This window comes from Pelobates fuscus, chromosome 10 (assembly GCF_036172605.1).
Source record: "Pelobates fuscus isolate aPelFus1 chromosome 10, aPelFus1.pri, whole genome shotgun sequence".
Lineage (NCBI taxonomy): Eukaryota > Metazoa > Chordata > Amphibia > Anura > Pelobatidae > Pelobates > Pelobates fuscus.
In genome coordinates, this window is record NC_086326.1 from 71,647,919 (window position 1) to 71,670,783 (window position 22,865).

Sequence of the window (22,865 nt, forward strand, 5' to 3'; positions counted from 1 at the left end):
AACATTATGCCCCAAAGGGATGAACATTGATTTTGAGATAGGTCCTATATTATAATATGTCTTTTTATTAAAATTGTATAGTGTGTCTTACCCTAATATTATGTTTTTTATAAAATGAATACATCTGTTACCTTTTATTGACCAATATAGTATTTTAATATTTAAATCTTTTTAGTCCAGATAAAATATTAATTCTTTATCTTTCATTGTGTTATTTATTATTTTTTTACTGCCCTTATGTTTCCCTTTTCCAATATGGCTCCCACATGGACTTAATTCTATCATTGAGTTGCTCGGACTTGCCCCTCCTTTTTTGATGAGTTATAGACATGAAAAAACACGCCCCCGTTCGGCCGCCGAAAATGGCGCCCATATGACGAAACCGGAAATGACGATTTTCTGCAGTGACGAAAAACCGGAAATGACGTATCGGAATTAGATGGTATGCGCGACCATGTTGAAAAGGTCGAGATGAATACACAGCAATGAGGGACAACAACGGACATATTGGAGGAGGCGGAAATAAGCCGGAAACACTCCATATAAGGAGTATAAGGAGGGATTAGTGTTACACACCTGTAATTGTTTGTTAAATTGTTTGCCATATATAAATGCCCACTGATGCAGTTGTAACTATACATGCACCTGAGGAAGACCCATTGCATTGGGTCGAAAAGTATTTTACTTTCATTTTATCTGGTTAACTGGTTCTGGTTATCTGGTTACTCCACAGAGGACTGCAAACACCTCCTGAGGGGACCGAGTACAGATACCTGCACATCTGATTGATATACCCTGCCTTCATAGTTTAGAGCAAACTCAGAAATGCTCTAAAGATTGTGAGTTTTTCTAAGTCTCTCACTTACATTACTTATACCTAGTGTTAAAACGTATTACCCTATGTTGGTTTTCTGTATTTACAGAGCCTAGAGATTATCTACAAAATCTGGGTATTATACAAAAATTGCGCAATCACCTTTCCTTCCATTTTCTTGTGCCTTTAACAGTCAGACAATGGACATCCTAAAAGGCAGGTCTACATATTGTTTCTAGGACTGCCATTGTTGAACATCATCGGGGGTGGGGTTTGACCTCTTTAAAGTGGATGCTGTTTCCTAAATATGTGCATTTACAGTTTAAAAGTACATCACTTCTTATTGAATAATAGATTGTGTATATGAGGTAAAGTGGGTAGATCCCCAAAAGTCAGGTGTCAGAGTCAAATTCCAGCACCCCACTATCTTTAAACTTTACCAGCTGCCACTGATTATGTGATCGGCCATGTAACTTCACTTAAAAAAAAAGCAAAACAATCAAAGTGATAGATCTATTTTAATATTTGCATGTCAGTACTGAAAATAAAAGTACATTGTTGCACAACTATTTATTTCACATATATGTACACAAGTACTCACAAAAAAACTATATCTTACATACACATCTTTCAATAATATATATAATATTCACATAGATCATATGTTTGAAATGATGAAAACAAAAACTATAGTGTGAATCACTAAATTAAAACTGTGCCCCTCTCTCCCACCTCGCCCATTTATCTACCATCATAGGGAAATATGAGTGAGTGAGATGGGAGACACCACATTGAATGCAGAAAAAAAATCCCTGCACTTTGAATTTTTTCTTCTCTTCATGTATAACCGTTTAAAATGAGTAACAAGATAAGATGCAGAAAGTGCTCGAGAAAATAGACACACGTTGAAAAAAAGGATGACCTTATGGGAATATGTATGTCCCTAAATGTACTCCATTTAATAACCAAAAAAAATAAAAAATAACCTTAATTTAGTAAAAGAATGACACTTTTGTAAATAGTCTATCAAATGCTAAATATAGCAAATGTAAGAGTAACATTTTTCTGCAAATGGACTATAATCTCACCTTCAACTGTGTCTCTGGCTGGAAAATAAAGCCTGCCTCCCAACTTTCCTGCTTTCGGCGTGATAGTCCCTATTTTGAGGTGCTATCCTGCTGTCCCACTTTAGTTCCCTGGTGTTCGGCATCTGAGGACACCAGGAAACTGTCTTGCACGGTGCAGCGGGTACTATGCAGGGAGCACTTTAGCAGTACTCCCTGCATGGTCCTGATAGCTAGGGGCCAGCCAAGCTGCCTGTCATATAGTGTCCCCCCCCTCCTTTTTTTTTTGGCACGACATGTCCACTTTATGGTCAAGCCACCCCTTTTCCAGATAGCCCTGTCCATTGTGGGCATCACCAGTGACATGGCTCACGTTTGCTGGCAACGCTCCCTCAGGACTCTGCCTACTCGTCCTGACTTGACCGAGGTCCCATGTTGGGAAGTTTGATACAGTGATGAGCCAACCACATTCCTACAGCGTGTTCTCTCATCAAAACTGAAAAGGATCTATTTAAAAATTCCCAGTGCATCCAACAGTAAAAAAAAATTTTGAACAATTGTCACACTAGAAAGGAGTCACTGGCCATAAAGTTTGAAATGGGCTGCTGATGTTTTCAAACCACATGTTTTAGTCTTTGAAAGTCCTTGTGTCTTCATAAAGTGGGACAATAGGAAGTGCCATATGCAAATGCAGCTCTGCTGTTAGACAGCAGGACTATAGCTACCATATTAAATCCTTAGAGTGGTCTCCAAGAGGGTTAGTCTCACAGAGGTCTTTGGTAGGGAACCTGAACATCTGAAGAGTCTAATCAGGTTAGGAATTCATATCACCAACAGAAAAGCTGGTTTTGTTATTGCAAAAGTACTAGTCTTTGTCAGTGTTGGACTTGTGAATTGACAAGTGCATAATATGCTCCTTGTTTTGACAGAAGTTGGAAGTGTGTTCCTTGTTCAATTACTCTTCCATTCTGTATCACTGCAATGATGTCTGCATTCTGTACTGTCGAGAGTCGATGCGCAATAACTACACAAGTTCTACCCTGTCTAGCATCATCCAGTGCTTGTTGCACAATCTGTGAAGGAAACACAGGGGGGAAAAAAAACCAGTTAAGCCATTAACAATATATACAAAAGTCATATCCTCATGGGAGAAAACGTAAACAGAGCTGGCTGCAAAGACTTATGGGAAGAGAGAAAAAAATATATACCAATATTGTATTTTAAGAAAATTGTTGAGACTGCCTGTGATTACATATTATAATCTCCTTGTCTGACATTTAAAAATGAAAGAATTTCTATTTTTTCCTCTTTATTTTCATAGTCACTCTTTTATTTTCAGAAAGTCAACATATACTACAGAGCTTCACTTTGCTAGAATATACATTAAAGGAGTATTTTTTCTAGGAGTATTTTTTTATAAAGGAGTATTTTTTGTATATTTTCCTGATCACATAGATAATACAGGACCTTGCTCTGAATAACTTTATCTACTAATTTAATTGCGCTGTGATTAGTGTCTTAAAATATTTACTTACGTGACTTTTTCATTATTGGTTCCTTTGCACAATTATTACATATACTCAAGATTTGAATTTGCTATGATCATCTTATTAATCATAATACTTCAGAAGTTTTGCTGTTTTCTATTCTACGGCTCAGTATCAGGCTACATCAAATTTATTCTATAAACTAAAGAGATAGGTCTACATACCTTTTCACTTTCGGTGTCTAGGGCGGAAGTAGCTTCATCTAAAAGGAGTACTTTTGGCTTTCGAATTAGCGCACGTGCAATTGCAATACGTTGCTTCTGTCCTCCTGAAAGCTGAGCACCTTTATCACCAACACGTGTGTTGTATCCCTAAGTAAACAAAATACAACTTTAAAATATTAAAAATAATTCACATTCATTTGTTGATTTTTTTTATTTTTATTTACAGCAATATATCGGTATGGTATTTAAATATTACAGTATGCTTGATCAAAATGTACATTACTTTTTTTTTCTATATAGGTAATCTAGTTTTTTTTTTTAATTCAATTACACCTCCATCACAATTTATGTTTATCCATGAGTTCTTATTTTTATCTATAGAAATGACAATTGATGAATGTTTGAACCACATACATTTCAGAGCCGCAGATCACTAGTCATAAAAACTACCACAACAAGAGGACATAAATTTAGTCTTAAATTAAAGGGACAAAGGTTTAAAAATAATATCAGGAAGTATTACTTTATTGAGAGGGTTAGTGGATGCATGGAATAGCCTTCCAGCTGAAGTGGTAGATGTTAACACAGTGAGTGTAATCATGTGTGGGATAGGCATAAGGTTATACTAGCTGTAAGATAAGGCCAGGGACTAATGAAAGTATTTAGAAAATTGGGCAGACTAGATGGGACGAATGGTTCTTATCTGCCGCCACATTCTATGTTTCTATGTTTCTACTCAATGTTATAAGAAAAAAAATGTTAGTAAATTAATCTACAAGACAATGCTCATCTATAGTTTGAAAACCTGTGTTCTCCTGGATGTAGTTGATAGAGATCAGTTGACTAATTAAGATCCTGCCTTTCTAATGTGGTCATACATAAACATACCTGACTGACCATCACTGCAATCAATAGTATTATATGTTGTGTAAATATATACAACAGACGCAGAGGCGTAAATTGCCCTGGGGCCCCCCCATACATCTACCCCTCACCACACATGTCCCCACACATGCAGACACACACATAGACACACACATGACACACACACTGTCATGTAGACACACACATACACACAGATGCACATACACACACTTACAGACACACACACATACACACAGAGACCCATACATACATAAAGACAGAAACACACACACACACACACACATACAAACAGACACACATGCATACACACAGACATGTAGAAACACATCCACAGACACACATAGACAAATACACACAAACATACAGACAGACACCCACAGACACACACACATACAAACAGACACACATACACTAACACACATGCAAAATGTTTGTCACCCTCCTGTTTCTAACCTTTTAGATGCAGGAGGGTGACTTCCCTGGGGTCCAGCGTGGCTTCCGGTGGTTTCTGGGAGGGGGCAGTCACTTTCTCCCAGCCTCTGATGTCATCTCAGGGGGCCCGGTCGCGCTGTTAAAGCGCCACAGCACTGACCTAGATATTCATTGCCATCGGGTGGGCCTAACAGCATGGGCCCCTTAACGTGCGGCCCCAACGGATCTACAGCGTGGCCGCGGCCGCAACAAATGGCATGGTGGCCGACCCCCCTGGAGTGACAGGCCCGGTTACCTCTGCAACCGCGGTAGTTCCGCCACTGGACAGATGAAACATAGTATCTACACTTGATCCAGGAGGCAACAAACACATATATTGTGCTATATATAACAATTTAAAGGTATAATAAACTCAATTTGTTTTTTCTTGTGCTCAGTGAAGCAAACCTTGATTTTCTACACTACCCAAACTTTCTGAGTATTTAATTTCTACAATGCCAATCTTTCAGAGTTCTGCACAGCATTTTTCCACAGAAAGATCACCAATCTTCATTCCTTCTCTGGTTCAGCGAGCACCTTAGCATGATCTTGTGCAATCCCTGTAACTATGGAAAATCAGTCCCATAATTACTCTAGACCTCATCCTTGTCAGCAAGAGAAGGAGAAGAGATAGGGACTCCGTGGAGCTTTTCTAAAAAATGTCATATATAACATTTAAAATAATAGGTATGATTACTATGGCATTTTGATTCATGTATTATTAAAAATAAAAATGCATCCATTCTTTTAAGATAGATTAAGAATCTGTGAGCAAACTTAAATTAATATTAGGATATCATTTACTTATGTAGACATTCAATTAATAAAAAAAATACAAATATATTTACATCAGGTAAATTTTCAATGAAAGTATGGATGTTTGCAGCTCTTGCGGCTTCTTCAATTTCCTCCTGGGTCGCGTCTTTTCCAAGGATACCATATTGAATATTTTCTGCGATACTACAGTCAAAGAGCATGGGCTCCTGTGACACAATTCCCATCTGAGACCTCAGCCACTTCAAATTTAAAGATTTAGTATCAAAGCCATCTGCAATCTAAAACCAAAAATTAAAAATTAAATATTATTTTATTACATTGAAATATATTAATTAAACATTTGTGCATGGGTAAAATATTTATAGTTATAATTTGCTTAAATTGTGTATGATTAGTGCAGAAAAGGTTGATGGATTATACAAATGAAGAGAGATAAAAAACTAAGACGTATGTTATCCCAACAGGTCATTAAAATTCTTGTGTAGCATACAAAGGTGGCTCTTCCCATAGTAGTTATATATATACATATATATATTAATCTCAGCAAATCCCATTCCTTATCTGATTTAAACCTCAACAAATGAACTATTTAAACATTTCCTTCTCAACTCATCTATAGATGCACACTATTGTGAAGAACGAAATTCCATTTTCATATCTTACCACTTGTCCATCTATTGGGTCGTAAAATCTCTCAAGTAACTGAACAGAAGTGCTTTTTCCACAACCACTGCTTCCAACCAAAGCGAGCGTCTGCCCTTTAGAAACTTTAACATTCAGACCCTGAAGCACCATAACTTTCGGTCTTGTTGGATATATAAATTTGACATCCTTGAATTCGATGTTTCCTTCAAATGAACTCTGTGATAAAAGAGAACATATTAATGCAAGCCTGTGAATTCCCTTTGTAACATTTAAAGTGTTACATGAATTTTAATAGCCATGGCTATTCATAGTGTTAATTGTGTCAGTTCATTTTTGTGCACATATAAGAGCAGAAACGTCAAAACACGTTACACATGGAAGCCAAAAAAGTAAAAAAAAAAAAAGTGTGTGTCCCTATCATTAACCATTTAATATTACCTAAAATAATAACCCTCCTTGAAGGGTTATTCCATGCATCATAACCACTACAGTCAGTTGTAATGGATATGATGATGCCAAGAGTACGCTAGTCCAGTTCTCCAGTAATGGGGCAAACTATTTAGCAATGGTTTGCCCAATTGCAGGGGTCTCCGCCAGGGTCTGAGACTCCCAGGTAGTCCAGTGACACTGGCAAATGAGCCAGCTGACTGCTCTCAGCCAATGACTTTCATTTGCAATAAATGACTCCCCTACGATGCTGCTGGAGGTGGAGTTATGCCACCGATAGCAAGGGTGTTAATCTCTGAAGGTGCAGCATTTCAAAGCAAAACGCTGCACATACAGATTCACAGTACCATGACCACTTCAAATCACTGCCATGGTGCTTGAGTAACCCTTTAGAAATACTACTAATGGTCATTGTAATGACCTATTAGCTCAATTGATAATTGACAGCTGGAGATCCCATTGTGCTACTTAGTTAGCCCAGCCTAGAACCCAAAAAATAGATAAATACATAAGACCAAGTATAGACCAATAGAAAAATAATTAGACAAAGAAAGGAAGTGCAATACATAAAGGAAGGAAAATACATTGTTGGCTAAAAAAAATCCCAACCCTCATATTGCATCAAGCCCTTCAAGGGGAACCTGAATAACCCTTGAAAGAATAGATATATCTTAAGTAGGGTTGACCAAGCAAAATGTAATAATAATAATAATATTTCTTTACCAGGCTATCCCCTTCCTCGCTGTAGCTGTCAATAAGTGGTTTTCTGTCTAACAGCTTCATGATGCGTTGGGAGCTCACTCTTGCTTTTCCAAAATCCGGTGCCAGAGAAGAAGACTGTCCAACATTCATAGCCGCAAAAATAATTGTCGAGAATACTCTGGAATTAGCAAATACAATAAAATGATAAATAAGACAGAATTTGTGCACACTCACACACTACAAACTATAGATATTTAAATTCAGAGAAGAAAAAGGACAGTAATACCATGATTTTATACAACTATTTTAGGCCTCAACAACCAAATTAAATGTCGATAAGTCTTATCTAATTCTACTGCTTACATTGGAGATGAACTCTCAAAACAATATTCCTACAGGTAAATTAGATAGATTCTTTAAATTTATAGCCCTCGTTATGAATCATTAAGAGGGTATATGTGGTGGGAAGAAGTACTACTCTAAGAAGCCGGGTCACAAAATACATATATACAAACAATAGAGAAGGTAAGTCACAAATAAAAGTGCTGATAAACGGGAACTCTTTTTAGTAAGCATCCCTCCAGTTACTCCATGCTTACTTAGGTGCATGATAAAATTCTCACAAAATAGAGGTACCTCACTCAAAAGAACTGAATGAAAAAAAGTGATATCTGGAGAACAGTGATGAGAATTGTAGCAAACACATCTCTGCACCAGGCATTAAGAAATGGGGGGGGGGGAAGGGGGAGGAGAACGAAAACAACAAAACAAAAAATCAGAAATGAAACTATAAACAACGCGTTTCGTGTCACTACTGGAAACTTTCTCAACATGTTTAGGTTAATGTTACCCTATTCTGCCTTGTTAATATGATAAAATGACCACTGGCAGATTATTAATTACTTGCAGAATTATTCACGAAAATGAGAATTCAAAATAAATTCAAAATGTAAGGTCTAAATGGCTAAATTGGAAAACTTCTCTTCAGTTCAGCTGCTCTGGCCTTATACTTGAAATTCACATTGAATTCTTTTCTTAGTGAATAACCCGGTTAACGTTGTTGAATAACTGTTGGCAACTGAACAAATTTTAAGTGAGTTGATATGATACTTATAATTCGTAGTATAATTTTTTATAGATATTATGGAGTCAAAACTAGTTTTATTTTTTTAAGCCAAAAATTATGCAATTATCTTTTTTTCTAGTTTTGGTGAAATTATTTATCCTTTAAAAAAAAAAAAAAAAAATTATCCTTTTATTTTCATTAACAGTTTCAATTATTAAAATTATTTAACATTATTTTGTCGCTATTGGAAAAAAAATAATTTTGGAAATCTATGCATTTCATGGAAAATGTAAACCTATCTTTAGATCTCTCTGGAATATTTACTAGTGCTTTGAAAAGAATTACCAGTTGGATAGAAGGAACAAGACAAATAGACAAGTAGTATAGCTGATTCAATATAGTACTTACATGAACACATTCTCAAACTGCATGTAGCAATGAGCAATCAACCAAGCACCGAACCGGAAGACAGCCGCATTGACAAAGTAGTTCATTGACTGAGAAACTGCGTATGTTAGTCCGTAAATGACAGCTTTGTTAATGGAATCTCTAATGTAGAAAAAAAAGACAAAGATTACAAAATAAAGTCAGAAGTAACACAATGAACTAGTTTCCAGTGTCTATAAACTTGTGTCCATAATATGACATTAAATATGTCCATATATAATATAAAATGATGACATCATAAAATTATGAGTTGTGAAACTATTTGACACATTAGACAAAAGAATAGCATAAACTAAATAAATCAGAGTGATTAAAAATGGACAAGAGGTAATTTAATATCAGGCTATCAGGCTGTTGGGCAAAGAATATCATTAAGATTATGTAATATTGATGGCAAACTGCCACCCTTGAAATACGGTACAGTAATGGGGATTTAGAGCTGTGCTTTATAAGAACATAATTAATAGTGCTTGGTTTAAACACACAGAGGAATAGGTTCCTGTGTTTATGGACTATATAAATCCATACATAGATAGTCAAGTGTTGAAATGCAACTCTCAAATCAAAAACATGAAAATAAAAGTTTATCAATAAGAAGATCCAACAAGAGGCCAGAGTATAGCCGCTTTGAAGAAATGTAAAAAAATAAAAATAAACGTAGAATACGTTTGTGTTTTATGAGAAGTAATACAAATTAAACTAGTATTTTCAATGAAAGCTGGAGTTGTGAGAAATTTGAACAATTGGTACTATCTTCCCAATTACCTAATGAACTTTTTCCAAACGTTTGTTACCGTAATCATAAAACTTGTGCACAAATCTCATTGCTTTTGCAAGCACTATCCCTTAGACATATTTCCACTTTGCACAAAGCAACGTTTCTATCTAATGCACTCTGGGTATGTACTTCACTCAGCCAATGAGAGATCAATGCGAGCTGGTTGCCGACATCACTCTGCCCCATAGCAAATCACTGACCTCTTATGCATGGCTTGAAATAGCATACAGATAATGAAAACACAGTTATTGGCTGTGGGGACAGAGTCAAAAAAGCAGCTCAGCTCACTAATCTATTATCGACTGAGTTACATTGTGTCTTCTGGTCAGGAAAATGTTTTGTCTAAAGGGGAGACGTGGCAAAGAGTCTGGAGTTATGCTACAGAAAGCTGCAAACCATTTTTCTTTTTAGAAGCAGAAATAAAGACTCTTGAAAAAATGAGAAAATCACAGCATGAATTTGAGGCCAAAACCAAGCAAAACCTGTCAAATGTATTTACGTAATCTTGGAGCACAAAGTGTTCCTTTAATTAATACTTAATAATCTTACTGCCAATTCATGGTAATGCTATTTTAATATTTTTTATGCTAGAAAAGTCCTCTTTTATGGAGGGGAAAAAAACATGTATATTTCACTTTCCCGCTATATGAACACTCAGTTATTTTTTTAAATTAGTTATTATGAATATGCATGCATTTATTATGCTTTTTTATTGGGAGTATAGTTAAAAACAGCTTGAAAAAGCTTCATATCTTTTTTTTTTGCAGCCTCTGCAAACCCTCACCTTTTTCCCCAAGACAGACTGAAAGCCTGTGCTGCCAAATACTCCAATCAGAGGCTTCTCGCTGAGAAGGTTCTGTGTTGGAGTGCCTAGTGTGCATTTGCACACGCACATATTCACAGATCTCCAATGCTTGTCAATGAGCTGTAATACAGTAGGGGGGGAAGGCAGGCACATGCTAGCACAGCACGCCTGCCACTTATGTTAGCTAATTGAAGGTAGACATACAAAGAAAAACGTGCGATACACCTGATGTACCTAATAAAATATAAATAAATACAACATAGTGTGATATCGTAAGATATATAATAATCACACATTTGCCACGGTTCTCGCTATGCCATCCAGACGGCCAGGCAAGGCCACCCCACAGGTGCCAGAAAGGGGATTTTAACCTATATCCTTCTGCATCTTAAGTCTGTGTTCCTGCCTCTGAGCCACCTCAGTACTTATGGATCTAGCCTTGTTTATCCGATATTGCCTGCAGCACTAGGGGGCTGGACGTCACCAGTGGCTCCTACCTGTCAATCTAAGTCCACCTGAGGCAGATGAATCATTGTCCCGGGTAGGGCAGTGTCAGTTCGTTGCTTCAGGTTTCCTGTTGCCTAAGACCGACTTGGCGTGTGACCCCTGCTTGCGGAATCTACGTTATTACCTGTTTGACGCCTGCCCTGACCTTTTTGATACCTTGCCTGACTACGCTTCTGGATTTGCCTTTGTCTGTTTCCTCGTATCTGGTTACTGTTCCTTCTTACCTGGTTACCGTGGGCTGTGTTTATCTGCAAGGGTGAGCATACATCTCTGCACTTCCGACGCCAAACAAGGTAAGACCGTGACAACAGTATAAAAGTTGCACTCGCAAATGTATGTAAATTCACATGTTTCTCAAGGTGCCTCCCCCGAAGTTGTTTGGGGGGCTATACCCTCCTGGAGGTCACACTTTAAATCAGGCACCAGACAGGGATCCGGACTTAGGCATTAACAGCAGATTTAATGGCAAAGTTATATTAAAAATCTTTATAAAAAGCTTCAGGTCCTACGTGTTTCGTTCCTAACAAAGGAGCTTCCTCAGAGACCGCAAAGAATAAAAAATAGTTCTACAAAATATCCAGTATACAACCGAACATATCTAGCCTACCTCCCATAACAAGCTGTGTGGAGGTAACGGAAAAAGCCATTTTCTGATTGACAGCCAGGAAGGTGTTTCTGCACTTTTAGAAACTGTCACAAATGACAGGCTCCCTACACATAGAACACTTCAGCAAACGGAAGTGATTTATGTGTGTGGAGTGTTCCTTTAAGTTTTAAGATTGTTATATGAGCCATAATTTTTTTTTTAAGAAATATAAATGTGACCTGTTATGTATAGCTGCTTCACTCCCATAGAACTTTGACATTCATAACTAAAATCACTATTCATACCTTTGCAAAAAATGTAAAGTTTGACACACAATTAGAAAAGAAAAATAACAACTTACTTGTAGGGTCCTTCCAGACTTGAATTGTATTTTTCATAAAAGGTTGGCTCTCTTGTGAGTGAGACAACTGTTCTTATATTTTCAACAGCCTCAGTTGAAATCTACAACACAAGAAAGAGTTTTGTTAATTAATGCTATTTGCAAAGTCACCACCAACTAATACTTTCATCCACAGAAAGTAATAGGAAAAGAAAAAAAGGTTTGATAACTAAATGCTGTATTTAACCCTTACTAATTTAAGTGTAAGTTGCCTAGCGGTCACAACTCTGTAAAGGGATACTACGGGCATTAAAACAACTTTAGCTTAATGTTGCAGTTTAGGTGCATAGATGATGCCCATGCAATCTCACTGCTCAAGTCTCTACAATTTAGGAGTTAAATCAGCTTGGTTTCTGTTTATGCAGCCCTAGCCACACATCATATGGCTGTGACACACACAGCCTGCATAAAAAAAGTTTCATTTTCAATCAGATGTTAACTGACTTTAGAATTTGATATCTTCTACTCTGTAAATTGAACTTTAATCACACACAGAAGATTCCTGCAGGGTCTATAGGCATATTAAAAGAGCAGGAGATAATATATTCTAAATTAGAATGTGCAATAAAGTAAGTTTAAACATTAGATCCCTCTATACAGGAAGAGTTTAGGCTGCAAAAACAGCGTGAATTAACTCCCAAATGGCAGAGAATGTTGGTGCCTATAGAGTCCCTTTAAGTGCAACAAAAAAGATGAAAAGTGCAGAATAAAATGCATATAAATCGCTCTTCCTAGCAGGTCTAGACAACTTGCTTAATTAACTTATCCAATTAAATTAATGTTTATATAGTTAGTCATTTGAGGAATTTGTTGAGAACATTCTGTTCTACATCAGTTAGGAAGGAGCCTGCTGTCCAGCCTGCAAAGTCCAGCTAGGGCTCAGTCTCATTTCTCTGACAGCCTTGTAAACAGCACCTGTGCAGAGGTACTGTAACCCTTTTAGAGACCAGTTCTGCTAGTAAACATTTCCTGTATAATATAGATGCTAGTCATGGTAAGGTCAATATGAAACCTAATGGCTATACTTCATGAGAAGTCTGCCTGTGTAATACAGCCCCAAGGACTGAGAAGAGGACGAACCCAGAGCAAACGACCGACTAATTAAATCCTACACCTGTGTATACAACATATGGCTAGAATATATTTGGCGATTCTGTACACACTTTGTAAATATTTGGGGGAAATAGTAAACCGGGTTTCTTAAACATCTATTTCAATGTACTCATTAATCTATCTTGAGGTTCTAATAGTTTTTTCTTTTTTGCTTTTTGACAAATTTAACACACTTACTCTTCCAGCTTCCTCTAAGGCTTTTTGATCCTTTGATGCGTGACCAGCCATAGATTTCATCCTAATAAAATTTGCACCAATGAGAAAAGGTATGCAGGCCAAAATAAGAAGTGTTAATTGCCAACCATAAACGAATGCAATTATGATGGCGGCCAGCAGAGTGCAAATTGTCATCGTGATCAATCCCATGCGGCTGCCGGTAGCCTAGAGACAAAAATTAAAGGTTTATTATACAAGAAATAGAATCTTAACATCTTGAAACTTAAACGTCTCTGCTTCTCTTGCTCTTTCTTTAGACGTAGGAAGGGATATTTAATGTATCTGAATATCTCTGTCTTCGTCGGTCTTAACAGAACGCAAACCTCACTAGTTTAACACTCAATAAGACAAGTGGGACTTTAGGATGTCTAAAGAATATGTAAGAACAATATTCACAAATCATATCCATTGTAGGAGGTTGTAACTAAAACAAATGTGTTGGAGTTTTGTTTAATATTTTGCATTTTGGTAGCTTTACTTCTTTCTTTTCAGTCACATTCCAACAATGTCACTAGCTGTAGACTGTGAAGGTCTGTGTTTAATAAGAACGGTTAAATCCAATGACATGGCAACGATGGTTCCCCATAATTGTCCTGTACGGGTCACTAGATAATTCAGATTGAAAAAAGATTGTAATTCAACAAAAGATAATCATTACATCTTTTAATACATACCCCTTTGACCTGAGAGGCATCTGTGGCAAGCCTTGTGAGTAAGACACCAACTGCATTTGAATGATCATCAAAGAACCCAATTTCCTATTAAAATATAGATATTGAAGAATTTGCATATATGAAACCGTTACCACCATTGTTGCATATTCATATCTTGAATTCTACCCTTGTATCAGTCTTACATTTGAGATCTAGAACAATTCCACGTATCACATAATTAGTTTATCCCTATATGTAAGCTAACATGAAATATTTAATTCTGCGTGAGTGATGTCATGTGTGGATGATTCATGGGGGAGAAGACAATGTAATAATAGTCACCAAGTTGAGACAGATTTGCTAAAATAAAATGTATTTTTTTTTTTTTAAATTACAACCAGTTATAAGCTACTACTAATTAAAGGACCACTATAGGCACCCAGACAACTTCAGCTCAATGAAGTGGTCTGAGTGCCAGGTGCCCCTAGTTTTAACCCTGCAGCTGCAAAAACTATGTTTAAATTGCAGGGTTAATCCAGCCTCTAGTGGCTGTCTCCCTGACAGCCACTAGAGCCGCTTCTGTGATTTTCAGTGAGAAAATCGCACTGAAATGACGCTGGTCGTCTCAGGAGCTGACAAGGGTAGGGGGAGGAGAGGTCACTGCGCCGAAGGAGTCTGTCACTGGATTAAGGTAAGTGGTTGAAGGGGTTTTAACCCCTTCAGCCCAGCTGGAGAGGGGCACCAAGGGAGGGGGGCCTATTAATCCTATGGTGCCAAGAAAATGGGGTTATTTTCCTGGCATTATAGGATCCCTTTAAACACATGAGAAGTAAACTTTTCTTAAATTTATATTTCTATGAGAACAAAACAAGGCTTCGTTAAGATAGCAATAAAAAGTTTAAGTCTTTATTGTTTAAAAGTTTGTGTTCCCAACAAAAAAATCTTCAATCAGAATATGTAAATGCAAAAGTAAGTTTAGAAACAGTATAACTAGTTAATAGATGTTAAATGCTTTATCATTAAATGGTTTGTACCTGTCGTAGAAGTGCCTTAAATGATAGATTTCTCAATCTCATGGTCAGATTTTCTCCAGAAATACCAAAAGTAAAGCCCTAATAAGGTAAAAATAGTTAAATATTACAATTCTTTCCAACCTTAATACAGATTTGATTTATAGAAACATATATATATATATATATATATATATATATATATATTGCATGATCTGGCACTTATTTTAAATAACATATTACATACTGTGATGTCACACTGTGTACTGCAGACTGATCATATCACAAACTGTAATGAGTCACTATAAATCGTAGCATTCATATCTCAGTGCAATACTGAGACTCTGAGGTCAATGAGGGTCACACTCATCGCTCCCTGACCTGACTGACGGACTCAGGTCTCTCTTATCCACATGCTAGGTGAGGAGTTTGGAGAGAGAGAAACTCAGACATAGTGTATTTGGTTTCTACAGATATTCATAAACTGCTGAACCTCCAGTCTTATGGTTTATGACCTCCAATACTCCTATATGGCATTATGTTTCTATAATAAACATTTTACTATATGTAGATAGATAGATAGATAGATAGATAGATAGATAGAGATATTACGAATGCCATCGCTTTGAAGTGCCATTTGATTGAGTTTGGTAGATATAAACTGAACGTTTAATGCTTAGAATGCTGTATTTAAAACAATGAAACAAATTAACACATACCATTACGATGTGCACAATAAGACTTATAACTCCCAGGGCAAGAAACATCAGAGATAGTAATATGGTTTGTTGACTCTTTTTATTCAAGTCTTGTTCACTAAAAGCCTTAAAAAGGAAAAAAAAAACAAACAGTTTTTATAATGTTTGTTCTTATCAGAAGAAAGAAAGAAAGTGAAAGGACATTACACAGGTGTCAATAATGAGAATGTGAACGCCGTTATTTCATATTAATTAATATTAGAGTACAGAGGGGCTCTTTCTGTTATAGGTAAGCTTTCTACAGAATAATAAAGTGAATTACAGACATACTGTACTTGGAAGTGGACGTGATGGCAAAGTTCACCCAAAGCAACGCTGTCACAAAAACTAATATATTAATATAATGTTTATGTTATACTATCTGTTTTGTTTAATTCATGCATATTGAAATTTTTGAAGACATCCCTTGCCTACCTTACCCTCTCCCCATTTCTGAGTGCCAATGTTACACACCTTCATTTCATACATGCACCTATTCACTAATGGAAAACCACTTATACAAAATAGTTCATGTTAATAGTGCATGTAAATAGTTCATGTAAATAGTTCATGTTAATACACCTTTTGATAGTTATCAATGTCTCTTTGTTCAGTAATGGAATTTTTGAAAGTGTAATGTTCCCTTTGATAACCAAGTATTATTTTATAATCCGAATGCATCAGTAAAAAAAAAAAAATAGAATCTTACCCCAATAACTTTTCCAAAGATCACTGCGAATGTTGGATATATTCCCCCAGATATTGCAGAGGCTATAATGCCAAAGACGATGTAAGGTAACTCGGGAGAATTCAAGGCCAAAATTCGACCCAAAGAAACATTAGGGAGATCTTCTTCCACCTGGACCGATTAAAAAGGAACACTAAATTAAAACCAGTGCAGAAACTTTATTTCTATTTTTCCTCAGTGCAGAAACTTCCATTGCTTCATAGTGCTACAAAAAAAAAATTACAAGAAACAAGCACAAAAACAAAATCTCCCTATGCACAAAAACCAGAATCTTTAAAAGTGCTGTTGCAGTTACTCTGACAAATATGACACGTATAAACAAACAGCACCTGAAACATTATCCCTTTGACCTATTAATGATATTCTACAATCAAGTAACATGGGATAAAAACATCAAGCTAGACCGATGGATTTTACTGCTTGACTCGGTAAACAACTAGGCATCCCACTATCACAGTTGGCTGTTTTACTAGAATAAGGAATTATCATTATCTACAATCTATTCAATGCAAGCCACGTCACTGTCATATGGTTTTAGTGCAATTCCAGAAGAGTTCTTTTTATTTTCACTCTGTTTGTGTTTCATGATAAATCTAAGCTTATTGGCTTTAGACTATGACATAAATTGGGCTTATTGTCACCTGCCTAAACTATTTATGATGCCTCGTAGCCAAGCATAATTTGCCCTTAGAATTAAATGACAAATCTCCTCAATAAATTATTTTGTCTGACTGTTCCTACAGAATGATTGTTATTTATCAGTGCACCAGTTATTTATAACAAATGACATTTGGTTGACTTATATTGATGCTGTGAGGATTGGATTCTTGGAATTGTATGTTATATCTGTTAGTGCCATTGATTTTTTTTTTTGTATTGTTTCAAACAGTTGCAGTAGCTTTAGCAGTTATGTTTAAAATGTTATACTTCTGTGAACTATGCTACTCAATCAATTGGAACTTTATCAATGTACATTATATTTTTAGACATTATTGTAATGTTCTGCATTTTAGTATTGTCTTTGTGTTGTTTTATTAAATTTTGGAGATGATAAATATGAATTATTTGCCTTGTTATATATTTTTTTTCTTGTTTAATAAATATCAACAGTGCTTTCAGAGTTATAATTTGAAATTTATTTGAATGTAATTGTGTATGCTTTTATATATGTAAATACAGCACTGATAATTACCTCTTTTGGTTTTCCATCGCTGGGTTTTGATTTAGATTTCCGTTTTGAAGAAGTTCTGCTTTTTCTTTTGCTTGATCTACGTAAGCTTTCTCTTCGTACTATCTCATTTCCAGGAGAATCTGGTGAGATGACTTCCTGTAGATTATCATTGTTATCATCTTCATCATCATACTCAAACTCTTGTCCATCTGTATCCTCCTCCGATTCCTCCTCTTCCACTTCTTCTGCTTTTTTTTCCCCGTGATTCTAAGAAATAAATGTTTTTTTAATAAAGTGGTTTATGAAGTATATGTTTAAAGAGGAATTTTGTTTCAACTTGATCATAGTTATTGACTATCATGAAATGTACATGCAATTTTCTTTGTGTTGTTAATGTAATTGCATAAGATTATACTGAACAATTATTATTTATTGTAAGCTTGTTTGATCAGGGCCCTCTTCACCTCTTGTGTCTGTTGATATTACTTTGTATTTCAATTATCTTGTTGTTATATATCCAGGTGTCTAGATGAAAGTTTTTAGAAGAGAACACACATCTATCTAGCCTAAGTGCACTATTGCAGCAAATTATGTTTCGTAACTATACTAATAGAGACAAAATAAGGAAGATATGCATTATGGAAATACATAGAGATTATAGAAAACAAAACTGAAATCCAGTTATAAAGGGCATAGCTAATAACATGTATTGAGTAGGAGTGAAGATGATGGCATTCAGTTCCATTATAGATGTATGTACAGAAATGTGGATGCCTCATTTATTTATTTATTTTATTTATTTCAGACTTTAAAAACACATATCTGTTAAATATAGGGGATAATAATACAGGGCTGTCTCATAAGGGGTCCAGGTGGGTTCATAGGAATAAGGTGACACGTTTAGGGGAACAACACTTCGGGTATTAAGAGGGCAGCAGATTCAGCTAGACTAAGAAATAAGACCATCTATGTATGTGAGTATTGCAACAAATAAATAGAAATTCAATAGCTTGTACAAGTGTAATGGCACAAGTGAGCAAAAACATTTTGAGATCTGAGTGAGGTCTAACCAATGGGCAAGCTACTAATTTCTATAATCTTTTGCCCGTTCATCTGCTAAATAGGTGTGTCTGTGAGTAATTAGTTTTGTGCGTGTGTGTGTTTAATTATGAATTTTTATATGCGCCATGTGAGTTTGTTATGTGTGAGAAGCAAAATATCTAGGGCCATCCCAGTAAGTAAATATATCATTAAAGCTTCTGGGAAATAATCATTCACCTTTGACTGTAAGCTGAGTTTTTCTTTTATTTTCACGAATGTGAATTGGGCAGACTAGATGGGCCGAATGGTTCTTATCTGCCGTCACATTCTATGTTTCTATGTCCTGGGATATAAACATTATTTCTCAAATTAATGTTACTTATTTTATTGAAGAAAACAGAATGAAAGGCTGAATTCTTCGATAATGGAGCAGGTAAAGGATTTGGTGAAGACTAATTACCTGCAACATCACAAGGGAATAGTAAACTCCTTGTTTATTCATGAGATCTTCATGTGATCCTTGTTCTACCACAACACCATTGTGGAAACCAGCAATGACATCTGCTGTTCTGATGGTCGACAGCCGATGAGCTATTACAATTGTGGTGCGGCCAGCTCTTGCCTGGGAAGAAAAATAATGTTAAAATTAGACCATGTTCAAAAAGTGGCAAATGGATGTCCCTATAATAGTTTTCAGAACTAGGCAACATTAAATATCTTGTTATTGGAGTCTTAAACTGTCTGTAGTGGCCGTGTTAGATAATATTACTTAATGAGAAATACATGTACCTTATCAAGAGCAGACTGAACAACAGATTCACTTTGTGTATCCAGAGCAGATGTTGCTTCATCTAGTAGAAGGATTTTTGGGTTCCGTACAAGGGCACGTGCAATGGCTATTCTCTGTTTTTGGCCTCCACTAAGTTGGGCTCCTCTTTCACCTACCATTGTGTCAAACGTCTGAAGGAAAAAAAAAAAAAGAAAACTCATATAATAATTAAACAGGGCAAAAGTCAATACTATTGAGTAATTATCTAATAAATATATTTATGACTACACAGGAGTCCTTACAACTATTGTTAAGCAGACTAATACATTCATGTCTGGAATTTCCTCTGCAACCTCTTCTCACAATGAATGATGTGCTACAAATTTAATACAATTAAATTGGCAAGAGAAACATTAATTGTGCCCAGTAGTATAATTATGGACAGCTGCCTTACATTACTCTATAACGAATACTACTAAAACATGCTTGTCTTTAAAGATCATACATTGGCTTCTCAGAAAGAATTTGATAGACTTTAAAGGACATAGGATATATATATTTTAAAGTTTATCCATGATTTTCCATAACTGGTGATATCAAAAGAGGTCAATGTTTGTGGATGTAGTGCACTTAGTACTGGCCCCTGTAACAGTAATAACTAAGTATGTACTATATATTACATACTTTAGTTATTACTGTTAAAGGGGCCAGTACTAAGTGCACTACATCCACAAACATTGACCTCTTTTGATATCAGAAGTTATGGAAAATCATGGGCAAAAAAAACCCCAAAAAATGATTTAGTGTAATATGTGAAAGCTAACAGGTGTTATTAACAAACTAGGAAAAAGCACCAAGAATAATTTATAGTATTGATGTCTGCAGTAGAACAAGTATGGTCGTCAGCCATGAAGGTATTTGTTCAGAGCTTTAAGTGGTTTTTAAAAGTATTTCCTATAATTCTGTCAACATCTATATTAAAGGTGTATTTTAAAAAGAAGTAATTTGATATTGACCTGGTGGTCATTTATGGTACTACTTATCAACCCACATTAAATTAGCTATCACTCATTCAGTAAAGTTTATTTTGCATCATTACTAATACTTTATGATTCTAGATCTACTGAAAGAGTCTTACATCTGGAAGTTTTGATATAAAGTCATAGGCGTTTGCTTCTTTCGTTGCTTGTATAATTTCTTCGTCTGTAACACATTCTCTTCCATAGCGAATATTTTCTTTGATAGTTGTTCCAAACAGGATGGGCTCCTGACTCACCACACCTATATTTTCTCGTAACCATTTCACGTTGAGCGTTCTGATGTCATGTCCATCCACAGTGACCTAAAAATAATAAACAAGCTTAAGTGTTTTGTTATCCTTGTAATCACTCCAAACCATCTCAAATGTAGAAAATGTTAAATGCAGAAAGCATTTACATGACAGTGAACTTAAAGGGACACTATAGTCACCTGAACAACTTTAGCTTAATGAAGCAGTTTTTGTGTATAGAACATGCCCCTGCAGCCTCACTGCTCAATCCTCTGCCATTTAGGAGTTAAATCCCTTTGTTTATGAACCCTAGTCACACCTCCCTGCATGTGACTTGCACAGCCTTCCATAAACACTTCCTATAAACAGAGCCCTATTTAGGCTTTCTTTATTGCAAGTTCTGTTTAATTAAGATTTTCTTATCCCCTGCTATGTTAATAGCTTGCTAGACCCTGCAAGAGCCTCCTGTATGTGATTAAAGTTCAGTTTAGAGATTGAGATACAATTATTTAAGGTAAATTACATCTGTTTGAAAGTGAAACCAGTTTTATTTTTCATGCAGGCTCTGTCAATCATAGCCAGGGGAGGTGTGGCTAGGGCTGCATAAACAGAAACAAAGTGATTTAACTCCTAAATGGCAGTGATTTGAGCAGTGAAATTGCAGGGGAATGATCTATACACTAAAACTGCTTTATTTAGCTAAAGTAATTTAGGTGACTATAGTGTTCCTTTAAGGCACGGACATACTATACTTGAGCTGAGATAGTGTTAGGACCACTTGATGGATGCCAGCGAAATTTAGTAAAAAATTATTTAATCAATTATTAATTCCAGGAATATCTAAACCCTGTAAATGATATAGAGACAGAGACCTTGTGACAATACAGACATAAAATGCAGTATCTGGTGGCAAATATTTTATTGAGAAAGACTGGAGATGTAATTTTAAATGTAAACCAAACACTAATATCAAACAGAGTATAAAACCATGATAATTCAATGGAAAACAAATTTAAAAAAATAAAATGAAAAATATTTTAAGACTCTTCCATGGGCTGTAGAGAAATATACACTATGTTATTTCCAGTTTGCTTGTGTTAGATACAAATGCATAACACATTTTTTAGAAGAATGACAATTACTGTAACATGCTTGTACAAGAAATGCTTCAGTTTCTTTTTTGTTCCCATTAAGTTACAGAACATTGCAGCGTTCTTCTGAAACAAATAGAAGATCTTTGCGGAAAAAGTAGACAAAATCCTTTTTAACCACATCTCTACCAACAGACACTGCAAAGCATGTCTCTTTGTTAGCTCGATTTCTAACAAAGTGGATAAAAATAATTTTTGTAGGTTTCTTAAAATTTAGTGCATACCTCCCCAACTTGTGGATCATAGAATCTCTGCAGTAACTGAATTGTAGTGCTCTTTCCGCATCCACTGGATCCAACAAGAGCAATAGTCTTTCCAGCTTCCACTTTAAGATTAAGTCCTTTCAGAATCTAAAATTGAAGAGTTCCATATTATTATAATCATTCTTCAGTTCTTCGTAAGATTTTATTTATTTTTTTTAACATCAAACATATCAGTGTTTGCCCTTACTTGTGATTCTGGTCTGCTAGGGTAGGTAAAATGTATATTTTTAAATTCAATCTGTCCAATTAGCCGGTCCGGTTTGTGGCCATCTTCAGAGCTACTGTCAATTGGACGATACTGAAAGGAAAGAGAATCATGTATGAAAAAAAAAAAAGAAATATACAGTTTCAAAGAAGGTATTATGAAAAAGAGTGTTTTAGTTTTTTTTTTATTATTTATTCAACTTTCAACAAAATATAATGTGTTTAAGCAAATATTTAATAGAAACTATAGGCACCAACACAACGTTATCTTAATGGAGCGTTTTGATGTATGGATCATGCCCCTGCAGTCATTTTGGAGTAAAATCACACAGCCTTCCTGTGAAGAGAAATTAAATCCTTAAACTTCCTTTATCGCACAGTCTGTGTTGTTTAAAATGCATTATCTTTTGCTCT

General features: G+C 35.7%; 1 protein-coding gene across 1 annotated transcript in view; it reads right to left on the minus strand.

The window, feature by feature from the left end:
- Positions 1–2,428: 2,428 nt before the first annotated feature.
- LOC134575414 (ATP-dependent translocase ABCB1-like) overlaps positions 2,429–22,865 on the minus strand; it is a 47,272-nt gene continuing 26,835 nt past the window's right edge. Inside the window, exons 12-29 of the mRNA XM_063434719.1 lie at positions 22,435–22,545; positions 22,209–22,334; positions 20,702–20,905; positions 19,584–19,754; positions 19,255–19,416; positions 17,775–18,020; positions 16,544–16,693; positions 15,817–15,921; positions 15,122–15,199; positions 14,109–14,192; positions 13,396–13,599; positions 12,067–12,167; positions 8,991–9,131; positions 7,538–7,694; positions 6,386–6,583; positions 5,794–6,000; positions 3,590–3,736; positions 2,429–2,951 (exon numbers count right to left, since the gene is read on the minus strand). Coding sequence (XP_063290789.1) covers positions 2,754–2,951; positions 3,590–3,736; positions 5,794–6,000; positions 6,386–6,583; positions 7,538–7,694; positions 8,991–9,131; positions 12,067–12,167; positions 13,396–13,599; positions 14,109–14,192; positions 15,122–15,199; positions 15,817–15,921; positions 16,544–16,693; positions 17,775–18,020; positions 19,255–19,416; positions 19,584–19,754; positions 20,702–20,905; positions 22,209–22,334; positions 22,435–22,545 — 2,790 coding nt within the window. The 3' untranslated portion in view covers positions 2,429–2,753. The remainder of the gene's footprint in view (positions 2,952–3,589; positions 3,737–5,793; positions 6,001–6,385; positions 6,584–7,537; positions 7,695–8,990; positions 9,132–12,066; positions 12,168–13,395; positions 13,600–14,108; positions 14,193–15,121; positions 15,200–15,816; positions 15,922–16,543; positions 16,694–17,774; positions 18,021–19,254; positions 19,417–19,583; positions 19,755–20,701; positions 20,906–22,208; positions 22,335–22,434; positions 22,546–22,865) is intronic.